This window comes from Peromyscus maniculatus, chromosome 20, assembly GCF_049852395.1.
Source record: "Peromyscus maniculatus bairdii isolate BWxNUB_F1_BW_parent chromosome 20, HU_Pman_BW_mat_3.1, whole genome shotgun sequence".
Taxonomy (NCBI): Eukaryota; Metazoa; Chordata; class Mammalia; order Rodentia; family Cricetidae; genus Peromyscus; species Peromyscus maniculatus.
The window spans coordinates 29,591,851-29,612,368 of NC_134871.1; the positions used below are offsets into that span (position 1 = coordinate 29,591,851).

General features: G+C 40.2%; 1 protein-coding gene across 2 annotated transcripts in view; it reads right to left on the minus strand.

Moving 5' to 3' along the window:
- The window catches only part of Sdc2 (syndecan 2), a 115,609-nt gene that overhangs the window by 9,837 nt on the left and 85,254 nt on the right, over positions 1-20,518 (minus strand). The window contains exons 1-2 of one of the 2 annotated variants that reach the window (XM_076555953.1): positions 14,444-14,540; positions 12,174-12,285 (exon numbers count right to left, since the gene is read on the minus strand). In XM_076555953.1, the coding sequence (XP_076412068.1) occupies positions 12,174-12,258 (85 nt within the window). In that variant the 5' untranslated portion in view covers positions 12,259-12,285; positions 14,444-14,540. Of the gene's footprint in view, positions 1-12,173; positions 12,286-14,443; positions 14,541-20,518 lie in introns of those variants that run through there. The other variant, XM_006977623.4, reaches the window with a different exon arrangement.

The window sequence follows — 20,518 nt, forward strand, 5'->3', positions numbered from 1 at the left end:
CCCACCACCACAGACCAAGCCACCTTGTCATGCCTCCCGCTCTGTGATCCTCTGAAACCATAAGCAAAACAAACCATTATTCCTTTAACTTGTTTCTGTCAGGTTTGGTCACATTGATGAGCACAATAACTAACATGGTGACTAACCACTGGCTTTCTACACTTGAGAATTTCTGACATGCAAATGTAACACTGCTTTTAAGTTAATCATCTGTTGAATTTGTACAAAAAAAATAAAAACAGACTCAACCTAACAAAAACTAATCTGCTTCCTCTGATGAGACTGAATGGATACCTCTAAGTTCCTCAAACTAAATCATGAGAGCATTTCTCACAGAATCATCTCCATATAGTAAGAAGCATTCTTGAAAGGAAGAGCTAATACAGAAATAGCACACAGCCAGGTCTGGCCTTTTAATATTACCAGCTGTCTCCTTTAGCTTCAGAATATGTATACCTGTTGTTATAAGTAAAAAACGGCAGAATACATTGGGAAAATATAGGATTTGGCATTAAAAAAAAATCCCTAATCCACCTACTTCTGGGTCTGGAATTTACTACACTGAGTCCAAAATTTTTACCTGTGACATGAAGTGGATAATTTTCTCTTAAATATGCACACAGAGTAATGTGTCACTTAACAATGGGGTTGCAAGGCAATAATGTTGATTTCCTTGTGGAAACATCACCGCATATGTGCTTAGACTAAGAGAAAAGGTTCACTACACACTAGCTACATGTGTAAATATGTAACACCCTCAGACACACACAGACACACATCAAGCACAAGAGGGCTGGGATGTGGCTCAGTGGGATTAGGCGTAAGATCCTGGGTTTGATTCCTAGCAGAACGAAAAGAAACCAATAAAAGAGAAAACAGTGTAATTAAGAGACTTGGCGAGTGTGTATGTACACAACTGCTGTTTGTGCAACTGCAGAATGTTTTATGATATATATCTTATAAGTAGGAGGACACTGTAAAATAATGATAAGGAATATAATATTCAACATCAAATATCAAGTACAAACACCAGTAGCATGCTGTTTATTATCGTTGTCAAGGATTACATACTATAGCTAAGTATATTGCTGCACTTGTACATGACTGGCTGGTTTGTGTATGCTCATGTCACCATGAACATAAGTGATAGGCTGAACTATAACAACATAATTAGTATGATGTCATCAGCTGATAGGAATTTTTCAGCTCCTGATACAACATTGGGAGATCATCATCATATATTCAGTTCATTGCTAGCCAAAATGTCATTATGGGGTACATGAAGATGCATCAATCACAGATGTGATAATATTTAGAGGTAAACTGTACATGTAAAATATTATGTAAGCCATTAATAATGACAGCTCCAAAAATACATGGCTCTTTCATAGTAGCCTACCTAATTATGCATCATAGTTTGACATTTGTTACTTGATTTGTTACTACAATGAGTCTTTTTTTTTTTTCAATGAATCATTTTCTTAATAAGAACAAAATCTCAATGAGGAATGATAAGTTTCAGTTAAGGGCTTTCAAGACCCCTCCTCCCCTTGTTCCAAAAGATTCTGAACATGTATCACCCAACTAGGAGCGGGAAGAAGCTAAGGAAGAGAGAGATCTGTCAAGGAGAAGATGCCCTCAAATGAGCATTTTAGAAGTCAGAGAAAGATGCAGATCCATTCCAGCCTCTGCTTACATTATCATAAATGAAAAGATGGACTGTCTTGTCTACCAGAAGCCAGGGCACTCCCTTGATAACCTTTCTCCAGGCTCTGACCTCCAGCCTGAAACAGCCCCAACAGAGAGAGCCCATCTCCACTTCCCCTCACACACTACAATGCCAGCATCAGTTTCATCCTTCTCTGGTCTTCTCATCACAGAGATGTTTCAGAGCTCCCAATGCATTTCCCCTCTCTTCCTTCCACTTTCTGTGTAATAACAATGCTTTCTCCTTACACCCCAACCTAAGTTCATAACTGGAAACATTGTCTCCAACATAATACTATTAAAAGGAAGGGACTTTTAAGGAGGTGATTGGGTATTGAGGGTTTTGTCTGCTCTAGTGAATGAATTAGCACCTTATAAAAGAAGCCAGTGGGAAGCAGTTTGCCTAGTCTATCAAAAAAAAAAAATGCAGCAAGATGGTATAGCCTTCGAAGCAAAGGGCAAACACTCCCACCTATCACATCTGCTGGTGCCTTCATCTTTGACTTCCCATCCTACACAACTGTGACCAAGATACTTACACTTTTTTTAAGCTACCCACTCCAGAGTATTTTGTTATAGTACCCCCAAATGGACCAAGATTTAGGACACATATTACAAATAAAATATTTTCATAGATGAAATTTGGAAACACAGATGGGTAAAGGAATAAAGAGAAGTGTCTCCCTAACACAGAAAGCACTGTCACTTGTTTTTTCACTGAAGTGTTCCTAGAATGAATGATGTCTGTCCTCACGTTAAGTAGGTAGGGGCTTTTTTTTTTTTTTTCTTTTTTGCCTGCTGGATGGATAAACTATCTTTTGTATCTTCATTTTCCAACAAGTTTTTCATTTCTAACAATGGAGTTCTGTGGTGGTATTGTGTTCCTCAAAATATTGTGTACCCTAATAAACTTATCTGGGGTCAGGGACAGAACAGCCACTAGATACAAATGCTAGAAAATGGTGGCACTCACACCTTTAATCCTAGCATTCCAGAGGCAGAGATCCCTCTGGATCTCTGTGAGTTCATGGCCACACTGGAAACAGCCAGGCATGGTGACACACGCCTTTAATACCAGAAAGCGAGCTTTTAATACCAGGGAGTGGTGGTAGAAAGCAGAAAGGTATATAAGGCATGAGGACCAGAAACTAGAAGCATTTGTCTGGTTAAGCTTTCAGGCTTTCGAGCAGCAGTTCAGCTGAGTTTCATTCTGGATGAGACCTTAAAGACTTTCCAGTCTGAGGAAACAGGATCAGCTGAGGAACTGGCGAGGTGAGGTAGCTGTGGCTTGTTCTGTCTCTCTGATCTTCCAATATTCACCCCAATAACTGGCCTCAGGTTTGATTTTATTAATAAGATTCTTTAAGATTCCTGCTACAGAGTTCCACTCCCATGAACACTCCTGTTTTATGGTGTCCCGTTATTGTTTCACCATTAAAACCTCTTCTCACCTCTTGGAATTTGTTTTTCTGTTTGCTTTTTTCCTTCTGTTAGCTCCTGATTTTGAGGCTCAAATCCTCTGAGTTTTGTGTCTGAAACGCATGGTGCTTTTAGCAAGAGAATTTACCTTAAACTTCTGAGGACAACCAAGAAGAACAGCAATAGCCTATATTGTTTTGGAAGTAAGTCTCTTGGATCAATACCATGCTTTACTTTTGATAACCAAATCTGTAGTTCTACTCTGGGGTCAGAGTATGAGTCTCTTGGTTTATGATGGAGGGAAGAGTCTACTGGTTTCTTGAGGGGATTTTCAACTATTCACCCTGAGAGCAGCACCACTTTCACCCTCCATTTACACCATTATTTCTGGGCATATGTGGCCTTTTGCTGTGTTGTGCTGGCCAGTGTTGGCCAGTTCAGACTCCTCATGTCTGCTAAGACTGGTACTGTATGCCCATGGGCTTCTAGCCTTTGTGGCTTTTGTCAGAGTTACTGTCTCACTTTTCTGGTGAGGTCATGTCTTATTCTTTTAATATCACTTTATCTTGAATGTGGCAGTTTTTTGTTCAATTTGTCGTCTTTAACCAGAAATCTATTATTTATTTATGTTGGATAGTACCTTCTGATGTCACAAAACACATGGTATTATAATGATTAATTTTTATTTCTAGATTTCTCTTAATGGATTATTGCTCTCTTGAGGACAGGAAACATCTTTTTCTCCACGTGTTTCAGGAGTTCAGGCCTTGGAGTAGCACGTAACAAATGCTTGGGAAGGCTCTGTTTGTTGTTCCCATTCAGAATCCATATTTATATAATGAGGGTTCTCTTCCCCTTGCTGGATGCCCTCTCTGGGCCTTCAGACATTCTGTTCCAGGCCATTTGCTTTCCTACTGGATAGCATGAGAGGAACTAGTCCAGGGGGCACATTGGACAGAACACTGAGGATATAAGTGTTTCCAGCTGGGACTCAGCATCTGCGAGGCAAAGCCTCTTAATGGTGGAACACACAAGAGGTAAAACAATGAGGGACTGAAAGATAACCCTTTCTCTCAGGCCCCACTTCCTGATCCCTGTCCCTGCTCCATTACTTTCTGACAACCTTACTGCATGGGATAAAAGCAAGCTCCTTGGATTTTATCATGTGAAAGTGGAAATGATAACAGAATTGGGATATCTTTATCACAGGGTTGTTAGATAGAATAGAGCATTGCCCAGCACAAAGTGCTTCACAAATTTTACCTACATACAATACTGCCTTTAAGTTGTAAAACAATGTCTACAACACAGCTCAGCATAGTTCCTAAAGTTAAGATCAATGCCTTTTCTGTTTTTTACACAAAAATCTGCCTAAAGCTAGATCTGTGACTGAAGAAATTTGCCCACAGTTAAGCCTTATCTCCATCTAGTTCATTTGATGAGTGGGTTCAAGGCTTCAAATATGCCACTCCAACTAACTGGATGAGGTTGGGAGGCATGTGAGCATTGTGCCCCTGATTCCCATACACTAAAAGTAAACACAATCTTGGGAGTTGTACAACCTCTACAGATCCACAACAACCCTGGATCATAAGCTCTGTGAAGAAACGGGGACCAGAAAGACCCATATTTATTATTTCTGAGGACATTTTGAAATGACAGTTAGAAGGGACTTTTGAGGTGCTAAACAAAACAAGGGCCATGAAAAATATTAATAGTATTGTGGCTGCAGAGAGCAACTCTTTCACACTCGCTCTGCATGTGTGAGATGATCACACTCCCTTGAATAACTAGAGCTATTTTTTACAGCAGGATAGGGTGGAACCTTGTTGTTCCTAGGTCAGCTATTGCCTCTTGTCATTTCAGATTGGTCATTTTCAAACTCAAACATTCTTGTAAGTTGTTGTGATATATTGAGTACCCCAACAAAACTTACTTGGGGATCAGAGCACAAAGCCAGCCACTAAATTAGACAGAGAAGTCAGGCAGTGATGGCACACACCCTTAATCCTATCACTCAGGAGGCAGAGGTCTGTCTGGATCTCTGTGAGTTCAAGGCCACACTGGGCTACATGAGAGAAACAGAACCAGGCAGTGGTGACACACACCATTAATCTCAGGAAGAAATATGAGAGGACACGGAAAGGTATATAAGGCATGACAAAACAGGAAATCACTCTTTTGAGACTGAGGATTTTATAGAGGTAAGCTAGTGGCTGGCTGTTCTGCTTCTCTGATCTCTCAGCTTTCATCCCAATATCTGGTTCTGGGTTTTTTACTATAAGAACTTTTAAGATTAGTGTTACATCTGGCACCCAACATTTGTGGAACAAATTCACAGAAAAGCCACTTGCCTGTGGCCTTGCAGGCCCCAGTTCAGTCCTGAGCTGCATGCAGCAGGAGTCTCTATCCCACATGGGACAGACAGAGTCCCTAACCAGCTGGATCTAGATGGCTGGATCTTTCACTTCTTCTCCCCTGGTGGGTTGTGGGCTCTCCCTGGAACCCCATTTTGGGTTGCTACCACACTAGAAAGCTGCCCTGAAACCTGCTTGGGCTTCTACTGTTCTACTCAGTCGACAGTGTTGGTGAGTCAATTATGATTTCATAAAGGGAGAAATTAGTTAAAAGATAATTTTTCCCACATTAAAAAAAATGGGAAGCATTTTTATAATGGAGGGTGTTTGGTCTCTGTTTGATAACATATTAGGTGTTCTGAAAATGTAACAACTAAATGAGAGGATAATTAATGTTGATGGGATAGATGTAATGCCAATTATAAATATTATTTGTTTGATCATTTCTGTTTTATCATTTAAAAAGTTGGTTAATATGAGTGCCAAGATAAAAATTTTAGAAAAACTTGTTAAAACAGATCAAAGAGAAATTCAGACCCAGACAGAGGAATTTAAAGGAGAACCAATCTCAGCATTGCATTATAAGGTTTCAGAGAAACAACCTAGGGGTTTCAAACAGCCAACCTTAATCTATCCAGTCACCTACAGGAACTGCCAAATGATAGATGTCAACAAGGCTGTGTAAGAGCTGACTGGACTCCTGTGGAAATGTAAGATTTGAGGAGAGTCAAGAAGCTATAGTGTCATATGGTATGCATTCTCCATTCACGAAGCAATGTTAAACTCCTAGTCAACTTGTAATAGAATTATCCCTCAAGACTGGAAAGATCTGGTTTTAGCAGTCTTAAAGGTTGGTCGCCAGTTACAATGGAGGACCTAGGGGAAAGATGAGACTCAGACCATTGAACAATGATGTAGGACTAGAGGTATAGAAATTTCCCAAGATCAACTTCTTGGAGAAGGCAATTATGCTGATATACAAAGACAATCTTTATATGATGACCACACCTTAATTTTATGCTGAATGGCAGCCTTGAATGCTTGGGACAGAATTGAAGTAGGAAAGAAAATTGAGTCATTTACAAAAATTATACAGGGCCCCAAAGAAACCTTTACTGATTTCTTACAAAGGCTGTCTTCAGCAGTAAAATGATACCAAATTCAGAAGCTAGACAGATAAAAATTGAATCTCTGGCTTTTGAAATGCTAATGCACAATACAAAAGAATAATCAGGCCATTAAAGGCAAGATCAGCACCCTTGGAGGAATGGATCTGAGATACAATTAATTTTGAATCTCATGACCATGATGACAATTGGATAGTAGAGGTGATTTCTAGAGGTTTGAAGGAAAATAGTAATGTCAGGTGTTTCAGTTGTGGTAAATAAGGTCACCTAAAAAGGGACTGTAAACAGGGCGTTCCTAGAAACAATGCGTTTTCAAGTAACAATGACAATAGAACGCCCCTCTCTTCTGGATTATGCAGATGGTGTGGTAAAGGCAAACATTGGATAATAAAAGATCACCAAGGGACAGACAAGGGAATCCTTTGCCTTTGCCATCAGGAAACTCCCTGAGGGGCCTCTCACAGGCCCCCATGACAAATTCGGTTCAGTCTTTTCCTGCCATCATAGAAGAAACCTCTTCTTAGAGCAATTAAAGAACCTAAAGTCTATTGTAAAAAACCATACTGCTTGGAGTAATAGAACAGCTATAGAAAATAAGACAAAATCTTAAGGAGAAACCATAAATCAAAATTGATAAAGATTAGAAAGGGAACCTCCTCAAAGTTAGGGTTGGGGAAGGGTTTTGTCTTTCAGGAGAAGGAAGGCTAAGGAATCTGAAGAACACTGGACAAATGAGACATCTGAAGAAAAAGGACAAATCATCCAGAAAAAAATGCTCCCCCCCAAAAAAAGCGTAAATTGGCCTATTGGTATATCACATATCTAACAGGATAAAATTTCATAAGTCTTCCTAAATGTTTATTTCTGCTATTCTCTATAAACATATAATGAAAATAGTTTTTATATAGTCCCAGTTCAATTAAAAATTAAAGCTGGCTTTGGAGTTGGAGCATGGCTCTCTCCTTCTCTAAACCCAAGTATGCTTGTTAAAAGAAAATGCAAAATCTCTGTATCATGTCAGAAGAGCCACCTGATACGGGACAGAAGAAAAATCCAAATTAAGAGACTATTATATTGTCACTAATCTCATAATTCTTTGGTTTTATTTTGACTCTTGAAAACTTTTCTGAATGTATGAACTTTATATCAAAATTTATAAGATATAGATAGATAGATGATAGATAGATAGATGATAGATAGATGATAGAGATAGATAGATAGATAGATAGATAGATAGATAGATAGATAGATAGATAGATGATAGACATTTTAAACTTTTGTCATGATGTTAATGGTTACATAGAGGACTAATTCTAGAAAAAAAGGCTAAATATAGCTCCTGTACATGATTTTGGGTTTGAGTCTCTATCAGTTTTTTTCAGGGAACCATGACCATGCCTAACAACAACTTTGAAGTCTCCAAAAAGATGATGGGGCCCTACAATGATGATTCTATCAGGATGATGATAATACCACTAAGATAACAAACACCACCCAAAGATCAGCTTTGGACTATAAACTGCTCAGGACAATTTCGAGATAGCTAGCTGAGATGATCCAGCCTCAAAGACTACTCCATCAAGGACTTGAGACAAGCCCTGCACTTTTGCATTATGCAGAGACTAGACAACAAATGATACAGCTACCTCTCCCAGGACTTGACAATTAACCCCAAAATTTTTCTTTTCAGGATCCCCTAAAGATGCTGTCACCCCCAGACAGTAGGAAGTAATTTTAAGAAAATTGCACCCACATTCCCAAGAGGTGGGGTGGATGGTTTTTGGTCTCTTAGTGGGTTATGGATAATTGTCATTGTTTAGGGTGGTTGGTTACAAGTTGTTAATTGATAGTGGTCAGAAAAAAATGCTAAACAAGGAGATTAGATTGGGGTTCTTGTTTCAAAAAAAAAGAAAAAAAAGGATATAGGTAAAAGGTAGATCATTGAATCTACTCTTAAAAAAGAAAGATATAGAAATAATACGATAAAAGGGTAGATTATTGAATCTACTCTGAAAAGAAAAAGGGGAGGATATAGATGTAAGATAAGAAAGTAGATTATTGCTTGGGTGGTGGTGGCGGTAGTGGCGGCAGCGGCGGTGGCGCACACCTTTAATCCCAGCACTCTGGAGGCAGAGGCAGGCAGATCTCTGTGAGTTCGAGGCCAGCCTGGGCTACCAAGTGAGTTCCAGGAAAGGTGCAAAGCTACAAAGAGAAACCCTGTCTTGAAAAACCAAAAAAAAAAAAAAAAGTAGATTATTGAATCTACTTTTAAAAAGCAACTACTAGTTTTAAATATTTTACATTGGATTGGGTTTTTGTATATTGTATGCAAATTATGTATATTGATACAAATTTGAGATTGATTTTGTTAGAAAATACTGTACAAATATTTCTAATCTGATTCAATGTATTGTACCTATATAGTTCATTTAACAATGTAATGCAAATTGCTAGTCCTTAAAAGTTATTATTACCAACTAATCAGGATATAAAAAATGCAAGTTAATAGTCATTACAATCAAGCTTGTAGTCATATTAGGTATGTTTTCAAGGTTAAACAGAAATATATTTTAGATAGACAGGTCATCTTCAAACACTTCAGAGATCTATAGAATATAGCATTTAAGATGTTTTAATAACATAGTGTTTTTTTTTTTTCTTTTCTTATGACTATGAGACATGTCTGCTCCTCACAGCACCAATTTACTTCAGAGAAGATGATAGGCATTGAAGAAACTACATATGGAGTTTACTTTCCTTGTGGCAAAGTTAGCCACTGGGTAAGAAAGTGACCTTACATCAATGCTGACAGTATGCTGTCCAAAATGGACAAGCAGGACACAAAAAAAGGACTGCTGCACCTTGCCAAAACAAAGTAGGACAGCCCTTCAGAAAATCCTGCTTCACAGAAAAGTCTGTCAGGTATGCTAGGCCTGTAGGCTGAAGATGGATGGATGCCCTAACATTGCAGAAGAACCTTGGGTGACTGTCCAGGCAGCCAGCTGTTTCTGTCATTTCTCACATTTTTTGGATGTCACTTGTTTGCACTTCCTGCTTACTCAGTTAATATTATTTCCTTCTTGGGTCCCTGAGGGGGTTGAAGATTAGATAGTTATAGTTTTCCTCATTAACAAATTCAAAAAAGAACTCACTAAAAAGGTGTAAGGTGTATAAGTTTGAATGACAACAAGAAGTATTTTTGGTTGGTAATAAAGTTAGGATAGAAAGTGAATTAGGTACAACATTTTGGACTCACTAAAATAAGATAAATAATGGAGTATTTTCTCTGAATTTGTCAAATGTTAATAGATTGGGCATTGTTAATGTAATTCTTGCCTGTATATATTCAAAATACTTATTGTACTTATTGTATATAGTTCTTCTTATATTAGTTATAACCTTTTATTATTTTAGACAAAAAAGAGGGAAATGTGGTGATATATTGTGTACCCCAATAAAGCTTACCTGGGGATCAGAGGACAGAGTCAGCCACTAAATTAGACATAGAAGTCAGGCAGTGGTGGCACACACCTTTAATCTAATCATTCGGGAGGCAGAGAGCTGTCTGGATCTCTGTGAGTTCAAGGCCACACTGGGCTACATGAGAGAAACAGAACCAGGCAGTGGTGACACACACAACTTAATCCCAGGAAGTAATATGACAGGACACAGAAAGGTATATAAGGCATGAAGAAACAGGAACTCACTCTCTTGAGATTGAAGATTTCGTAGAGGTAAGCTAGTGGCTGGCTGTTCTGCTTCTCTGATCTCTCAGCTTTCATCCCAATATCTGGTTCTGGGTTTTTTTTTTATTATTATTATAAGACCTTTTAAGATTCATGTTACAATAAATCTAGCTCTTCACCAGGCACAATTGACTTTTGTTTGTTCTAGGGCCTTCTGAAACCTAGGCCAACCTCATTGTCACACATTTATATTCAGCATAATAACTGTTAGCATAGTTAAATCTAATCTGTAATAGATACTTTAAGAAAAAAAAAAAGGTCTTACTAAGACTTTCTTACATGCTACCAGCCAGACATTTCTGGTTTATACTGACTCCATGCTTAGCTCTTCCTTTTTCTCAGCTTCTTGGGAGCCATTCCCGGCACAGGTAAAACATTTCCAGGTAACATATACTAGGGAAAATGTCCAGGCTTATTTACTCCCCCTTGTACCTGCATTCTCTGCAATGTGATGATAGCTCCCTCCATTAAGAGACACAGCTTGGGGCTGGGAACATTGCTCAGTGGTTTGCAAACATGGGCCCTGGGTGTCATGGTTTGAATATGAACTGTGCCCCCACAGACTCATGTATTGGAAACCTGGTCCCTACCTAGTGGTGCTATTTTGCAAGGTAGTAGAAACGTTAGAAGACAGAGGATAGTGGTAACAGGGCTTGCCTTGGGAAGTTATACATAGTCATCATTGCCTTCTACATTATCTGCTTCCTGTCAATTATGAAGTGAAGGGCCTCCTCCATTACATATTCCAATTGCCATGCTCCACTAAGTACATGGGCCCAAACAAACTCTCTAAAACCACAAGACACAAGAGATCCTTCCTTTCTTGTGACGCTTCTGTCAGGAACTTGGTCACAGGAATAATAAAGTTAAATACTGGCTTCAACTCCTAGCATTGCACCATACACACACACAAACACATACATACACACACACACAAACACATACATACACACACACATACAAACACACACGTGCACGCACGCACGCACGCATGCACGCACGCACGCATGCACGCACACACACACAATTCTGTGCCAAGCTATAAGTCTAGGATTAGATTTCTGCTTCACTCTGTGAAAAAATGGTTGGCCACCTGGAGAATGAAGGGCCATGTGGACTAAGGCCAAGTCTGCTCAGTTTTCCCAGACACATAACAGAGCTAAGTCAAAATCAGCCAAGCTTCAGCTGCAAACATGTGAGGAGCCAGCGATAAATGGCAAACATGCAGAATAATGAATTAAACAAATGCCTATTGCTACAAGCTATTGAGTGTTAGGATGATTTGTTAGGCAACTTTGGAGAAGCAACAGATAACTAATACACCAAAGAAGTCAAACATATAATGCTGCCTTTATAGTACCCGGCTGCTACACTGTGCCTCCAACTTATGAGCAATACAAGTAAAAGCCTGTAAGTTTTAGTTTTTGAGTATAATATTAACTTAATACAGCAGGCATTTTATGAGACTGATATTTGCAGGATTTCTTAAAGGTTTAAGGCTAACATCTTAACTTCTTTAATCCCTACAAAAGCTTTATGTGGTAAATACATGGAAATATTTATTTATAAATATAGACATTTGAATATATATAATGTACATATTATATATATATATATAATAAATATATATTTCCATTTTGTAAATGAGGAAACTGAGACTTAAATTGCCAAGATCTCATAGCTTAAGTTATAAGGAATGAGAATTTGCACTCCAAAACTTTTCATGACTATGACACATGCTGTGCATGTCATGGAAGAAGGCACAGCAATATGTGCATGCTCAGGCATAGAGAATGATATCCACCAGGCAGATTTACCTGAGCCAGAGGCAGAAGAATAGTCATCGTCATCAATAGGATATGCTCCAGAGGCTTCTTCTGTGGAGCTGTTGTCAAGGTACATGTCCTTATCAGATGTCAGCTCTGCTCTCTGAGAAAAGAAAGACAAGTGATTCAAGATAGTCAGAATACAAAAAGGCTCTGCTTTGTCTACTGTTCAAGCTTTGCACATGCTGCACTGAAGACTTGAACCCCTACTGCTGTGCTCTGAATCCTCTTGTCTAGCCATCCCTTATGCACTATGCCTTAGCAACTTATATGAAATCAGGGGCTGACCACACACACACTCATGCCCCCAAGGAAGCTCATGTGGCCTAATCTTGTAACAGATATCCAGGTTCTGACATAGGCTTAATTCATTCCGCTCCACTAAACTTGCCTGAGTATCTCTTGTCCCAAGTTAATAAACCATCTGAGACATTCTTTCTATCACAAATGAGATTCCTTGAAGGAGAAAGCTAAGCTACAGAACACTCAAATCATTTAAGACTTTCTTGGAAACATAAAGCAAGGTATTATGACACTAGGCTAAATAATCACATAGGGACCCATCAAGACACGCAAGACATTCACAGGTTTGGCCATGCTTGGCCTTCTCACTACAGATGAGTGCTCCCCAGCTGTCAGGGTAGTCCAGAGATTTCTGTGCAGACCAGACCCACACTGACGCCAGGCAAGGCAACCTAAGTGGAGCGGGGCCTGTGGGGCTCATCTGCCAAGGGCAAGAGCCTGTCGTAAGTCCACTTTTTAGGCTTGCTGGCTTAGCAAAGTTTAATGACAAACACAGATAAACCCACAAGAAAACTTTTTCCTGTATTACTGGCACTTGGTGATAGAAAATCACAGGCTTAATGTGGAGAGGGATCCAATCACCAAATATCTCAGTTCCACAGCTTCTCAGCTTTTCAATAAGAGGTTACTATTAAAATGCATCTAATTCTGCCAAAGGAGTAACTTGCATGAACTGCAGACAGAGCAGAGATGGAACTTTTTAAAATGGTTTTAGTAAATTGATATTTTACCACTAGTATCTCAGACTAGTAGCTTCTAAACAAAGTTTGACTTGGGAACAAGCAGTATCTATTATTATCCTTTTTAATGATCACATTGAATGTTTGTCTCTCACAGTAATTATAAAAAATGTTTTCCTTACTATGTTGGTTTCAATTAGATTTCTACTAAAAATCAAACTTGGTTTTAGCAGTCAATACTAGTGAACCTTCCTGGGAAGACTAGCAGCCATGGGCTCTCAACAGCAGCACTCTATCCTCTCAAGTTTTAGGGTCTGGTTGGAGAGGCAGGAGGATTTTAAATGTGAGCCCACATTCTCCACGGGCCTTGATGCCAATGAACAAAAAAGGATGTGAATCACTTTGTCTGAGCTATCACACTGACAGATTCAGAGGACAAGCCCTTAGGAATTTGGGTTCTAGCAGGTTGGTTTGCAGGCATGAGTAATACCCCTTCCACTCTAGCCAAGAATGTTTTGGAGCTTTCCTGCCACACCGTTAGAGCATCCCTATGTAACCTGAGGCAGTTCTACAAAATACCAGTTTCCAAGCCTCTGATCATTCCACACTTTGATTCTTAAAGCTTGCAAACTAAATGGGGACTCCTGCATGCTGTAGCTCCATGCAACTGACTCCATTTTCTTGTATGTCCCCTAGTCATGAACTTGTTTTTGACGTTGTAACTCATGTACCAGTTAAGATAGAGGATTACTGTTATTTTTAATTGGATCATATGTATTCTCCTTGCCTCTGGTTGACAACAATGTGTTGATATAGGTCTTGAGTAACCTGTGTGACCTTGTTTTTTGTCCAGCTCAAAGTGCATGTGTGCTCAATAAATATTTGTCAACTGAGATTACTAAATCACACTGGCTCAAGCCACCTTTGACTCAGGTTTCAATAACATACACCCCAAGACCTCTAGGATCCTTATAGTTAAAGATGAATTCAAGCCTGTGAGATAGCCTGCCGCATACTTCCTTGCACTGCTTCTACTTAGGTGACCCAGGGTCATAAAAGTAAGAAAAAGATTTTAGAAACCAGTTTTTCTTTTCTTAACATCGAATGCACTTTATTTTTCTCTTTGCTCTCTCTCTCTCAAAGAAATCTAGCATGGCAGTGCTAATACTGAGTTACTTCATTCTTATGTACCAGACATGGCAGTGGTAATACTGAGTTACTTCATTCCTATGTACCAGACACAGCAGTGGTAATACTGAGGTACTTCACTCTATTTACCAGACATGGCAGGGTTAATACTGAGGTACTTCATTCTTACGTAGCAACCAAGTTTCTAGTTGTTAGATGATCCAGATGTCTGGAACAGCACTCTGTCACAATGGCTGGTAGGTGGGATTCTCCCAGAGAATCCCAGCAACATCACATTTCAAGCATGATGTGTATTATGATAAGCCACTGGCTTAAGAGGTGACGGGGGGTCTAGATTACTATAGGACTTGAGACAGGGCCAGGGAACACCTAGAGAGATCTGTTTGAAGTGCTTCAGTCCTGCAGCACCAGGATGGCTCAGGGTTGCCTGTGGGAGTCCACAGAGGTTTCCTAGTGAGATCTGAGCTTGCTTTACCCAGCAGGGCTGCATAAGGGGATGGCTTGACCATGTGTGTGTGTGCGCATGCGTGCGTACGTGCGTGCGTGCGTGCGTGCGTGCGTGGTTACCAGGTGTTTGGAAGGGTCTGCACTTGGCCGTGAGGTATGCTAACAATGCCCCTTGGCATTGTTATAAAAAGCCATACTGAAGAGACAGAAGGGGCTGGTGGATTTTGATCCAGGTCCTCCCAATGATATCTTGTGTTCTGTCTGTCTCATCTCCTCTATCTTTCTATCTACAAATTCCTTATTCCTCTCTCTTCCTCATAGGAAACTTGTAAAAGGTGGGAGCTGGCCTTCCACAGATGGTGTCCTGAACTGGAACATAGGTTTGGGGACCCCCACAGTTGCCCAGATGTCTAATGTGTTCGGAGGCAGCCAAAATCATTTGTTTTTCCATCATTCTTGGGTACAAGTAACTTTGATATCAAATTAAAATCCCCCCCCCCGCCCCCGTCAGATTTCAGGAATGCTGAGAACACAGTGGGGACCAGCCACATCCTTCTATAAAATACACTTTAAGAGTAAGCAGGGTCCTTTTCACTTGCAGCAGATAATATTATATGAATTCCCCATTGTCCCATTCCCCCTGAAACACTGTTCCAAACAAGGCAAATGTCATTTCTGAAGATGTCACACCCTGTGTTGGTAAAGGATTTTGCAATTTAAATGCTTGAAAAGGCTAATAAATTATGCACCAGCATTCCCTTAAGACTTGGTGATGTGCATCTCTCTAAGGCCATGAACAGGGGAACTCTCAGCTACCGATTTTCCACCTAGCCTAACATCCACTCTCCTTGACAGTATATGCTCTGCACACCTTCAGTGGCTCAGTGGTACAGAGTGACTGGGTGAAGTAACTGAGAGGAAAGGCACAGAGACTAGCCATGGAGCAGACTGCAGGATTTCATATGCAGGCTGTTTAATTTGGCTCTTGCCATGGCTTGAGGCAGAGCTTATGCTGTTGGCTAATAGGGTTCAAAGAACAACAGAGCAGGCCTTTCAGACCTTCCCTCTCTTGGCTGCTGCAGATGTGAATACTGATTCAGAAAAGAAGCTGTGGAAAGCAAGGAAGTAGCATGAAGAAGAAACCTGCTACAGGTTGAGCCAGGAGGAACTGGCTCAACAGTTCCTTCTCTGTCTACCATCCTACCGATCCAATTCCCCTCATGGAGAATAAGGTTGCTTAGAGCCGCAATTGCCAACCACCTTTCATTAATTTTGAGAAATATCTTCATCTTTAAAATGAAACAGAAAGAACTCTCTGCCTAGCTTTGGACAAAGATACTCTTGTACTTTATTGTAGTGGGTATGACAGAAGAACATGCTCATGGATATTTATGAGCACTCATTTTTAAGGGTTTGTTTACAGAGACCTGGATACTATCTAACGGCTTTCCAGACTTACACTGTTTTCCTACATATACTTACATCTGAGCTGTTCATAGAAAAAGGCAAGGTCAAAGGCGAAGTTTCATAGGAAAGAAATTCTTAAATCCTATACTTAAGAAACTCATACTACAGAACTATGTCAAATAATACAGGTTCTTAGTTACACAGAAAGCTCAGTGGTGTGTGTTTGTGTGTATGCATGTATTTGCGTGTGCCTGACTGGATAATAAGAGTGTGGAGGAAGGGGAAGGCTAGTGGAAGAGACAACATGAGCAAAGTATTATATGAAAAATATTTGATTCTGTATTTTAACAAAAATATTTTTACAATAATAAACAGCTTGGTTGAGGGTGTAGCTCAGTGGTGGAACCCACGTCAGTGTCTTCTGCGCCCTCTCCCTTGCCTACCATCTGTGTGCTCTGGGAGGCAGCACGACAAGTACATTCAACATAGAGAAGCCACTTTTCCGACAGGGACAGGTTGACTCTTTAGGCCTCTTAAAGACGACCAAGTTGACATCACATCTGGGAAAAATAGATCAACACCTTCTTGCCTTTATAGAAGTGTGTGCTAGAGTTACCCCAAACTGTGAGGAAGACTTGGGAAAGATACCCATGCCCCAACTCATTAAGAATACCTCCAATGAGCTAGCGCTGATGGTGCTCACCCATGTAATCCCAGCACCTAGGAGGCTGGGACAGGAGGATCAGAATTTAAGGTCAGTTTGGTTGGCAAAACAAGTTTCAGGCCATACTGGGCTACACAGTGAGTCTGTCTCAAAATGACATCAAAAGAAGGAAGGGGGTAAGGAAAGAAAGAAATTAACTTGCTAAGAAAGTGATGCATAGTAAGTGTCCTAGTTTTCTCATCCACAAAAACAACAACAACAAAAACCCTAAATGTCTCTAATGAGCCAGCAAAGTGCTAGTCTTAGAAAAAAGTGTAAATGGCTGAAAATAGCTTTTAAAAACTAACCCTGAATTAGTGCTTGATACTGACTGTGGATACTTCTCTCCATTTGACAAAGAACTGCATCCAGTCAAGAGCAGTCAGACTTCCTAAGCAAAAATTCTCACATAAAAGTGTGCTTTAATACAGTGTTCGGTGCAACAATCAACACACACACCCTTTATCTAAACCAAAATACCCTGCCAGGGTGTTGTGTGGCTCACGAACACTAACTAGAATTTATGATTCAATGCTTTCAAAAAAGTGCCTTACTGCATCGATGCAGTGTATATGGCACTAAAATCTATTTGGCTTCCAACTGTGTTGTTTATTGATTCTACTGAAATAATGCCTGGCCCAATACCTAGGTTGTTGGACTAATTTAAAGTAACATGTCAGACTTTGGGTCCAGATGATCTGAAGCCACCTTCTTCCCCACCCCCTCCATCCCATGCATCAGAATACACAACATGGGATATCTGTTCCCCAGTCTCATATCTCTTTAATCTAGAACCTGGTGACAATGAGTAGCCTTGATCATACATACTATTAAGTAAGAATATGTTCATTCATTTGCTGACGGCCATATCCCTGGCATACTATTCTCCAAACCTTATGAACATAATATGTTGGTTTTCACAGGCCACATTTTTATGATGGCGAACATTTAACTGAAGGAACCAAGTAAGAAAGACATCTAAACCTCTGCACCTAAATTCTTGACACAGCTCCTGCTTTGTGGTAATTACAGAGGAAATCTATTAAAAGCAAAATATTCCATCTGGAGACAATTTTCACTTATTGCCCTTCTGTAACTGCTGAATTTTGAAAGCATTGGTTTATAAATCTTAATAATATATTTGCTTTTTAAAAGTATCCTTCTGGGGCTAAGGAAGTAGCTCATTGATAGACCACTTGCCTAGCATGTGTAAGGTCCTGGGTTCAATCCCCAACACTACACCACACACACACACACACACACACACACACACACACACACACACACTTTCCTGAAATAAGTTGGCTTATTGCTCATACTAAACAAAATAAGAGTCTTTTTCTTTGTTAACAACCACAACAGAAAAGGTGACCAAGCGATGAAAGAAAAACACGAACAGAATACACTGCAAGCCATACTTCTATTTGTAGTGCTGTCTTCAGAGTCCCAAGCCAGGGAAGAAGGGAGCACCCTTTGTGTTGAGTCAAATTTGTCGGCAACAGAAACAGGGATCTCCAAAGCAATGCACAGTAAGCAGTGCCTGGTGGCGAGTGGGTTATGATGAATATGCATGACACACAAAAGGAAAATGTCCATTACTTGCAGATGTTCTCCACCTCCTGCCTTTTTCCTTTTTTGGAATAGCAGAGGAAAGCGGGATGTTTGTAGATATGTTATTGTAAGTATTGCTGCCTCTCCCCTTCCCAAGCTAGAATATTCCAGTATTTATTTTGATATCCATATGACCACAGTTTAGACTACGATAAAAATAGAAGCATTGTGAGACGAACCTTAAAGATTCAAGGTCAGTATTAATAAATCCTAACAGAAGTAATGAGATACTGTTTCCTGGTATAGTTTGGCAGGAGATGGGGGAAAGATATTTGGAGTTTATTTCTTATTCATAAGTGTTTTGTAAAAACTATCATCATAGAACAGATTCTAAGCCAAGCACAGGAAGCCAACATGCTCCGGTTTAGATTAATAACCCATTCTAAGGAGTTTTTCAACACCTACAATTTTAGGTTCATGTGCATTCTCCACCCAAATCAGGGATGACAGAATGCCATGGGAAGCCTATGGGACAGAACAATGGAAATGACCTTGACTTCAAAGGTCAGATTGATGCTTCAATCAATATTGAAGCAAAGTACAGCACCCATTGCTGCTGTACGAAGAATCCTGTGCTGTCTAAACAGTGCTAACTAACAGAGGCTCAGAACCTTCAGAAATCACCCTCGGTTTTAAGGAGCTTCAAAGTGGAGTGTGTGGTCCCAGGAAAGGGCAAGAGAACCATGAACTCAATGCTTGTCTGGGCTACATGGTGAGTCTCCATTTCTAACAAAAAAATGGGGGGTAGGGAGAAGGAAAGAAAAGAAAGAAGAGAGAAAGTAGGAGGGGAGAGGGGGAAATAGAGGGAGGGAGGAGAGAGATGGGGAGAGAAAAGGAAGGGAAGTTTGAAAACTTTTACTACTAGAGCACATAGGTCTTCTCTCAAAAATTATCATAGAAAGAAATATTTTAAGTGTAAGAATGACAGTGGTGTCTACTGCCATGACAGATGGCTAACTGTGGTGCCTATTACCATACCAAAGAGAGTGATGGTCTCCAGGCTCAATCAGTACCTGTGGCTCTTCTCACCCCACCCCTACCCTAAACTCCAGCTCCAAATTCCTATATAACCTTTCCATTTTAGCCATGCGCTCTCTTGGTCTTCTTCGGCTTTCCTCTCTTTGCTCTCTCTATGTTATCTTCATCTCCTATCTTCCTCTCTCATTCTTCCCCCTCTATTTCCTGCCATGGCCTGGTTCAGTCTGCTGGCCATGTTGAGTATAATACTTTCTCTCCCTACTTTGGACTCTTCTAGATGCCTCTGGCAGTACTCTCCCTCATATCTAAAATAAAACCTTTCCCACAACTATACCCTAGAGAGGTCATCTCCATACTTGATACAATGCCTGTAATCCCAACACTCAGGAGACAGAGGTAGGCAAATCTCTGAGTTAAGAGGTCAGCATGGTCTACAGAGCAAGTTCCAGGGCAGCCAGGCCAACACAGAGAAACTCTGTCTCAATAAAACAAAACAAACAAACAGGGTGGAGGCTTCTAAGGAATGACTATACATAAATGCACACCCCCATAAGTATGCATGCACACACAAGAACACATAAAAGAATCTGCAGACAGCATCATGGAAAGTGTGCCAGGATCACAGAAGAGTTCTCAGACCACTCCTGATCCATTTCATTTAAGGTCATAAAGGCAATGAATCTAATAAAACAGACAGCAGTCCAGGAACTAACTGCCAATTTGCTTTAGCTACTTCCTGCTCCTTGTCACCTCAGGCAGAAAAATTCACTTCAACTTACGGATAAGTTACTTGGTTCCCCAGATAACAAGCTGACTTCTAACCTGACTCTAGGACCTGAGTGTAATATCCTGACACCTGTAGATCTCAGATGCCAGCTAGCTATCCAGTGTCTGACCTGCTCCTGGCTTTCAGGATCCTTGCTGTGACACAGATGTTACCTGCAACTGGAGCCACTTCTGCTGATCACAGGGGAGCTTGAGTTGACTCCAAGACTGGATCATCTTGGGGGGAGGAGTTGTTTACAGAAGACAGTCTTTGCAACTAGTCATTTATAGTA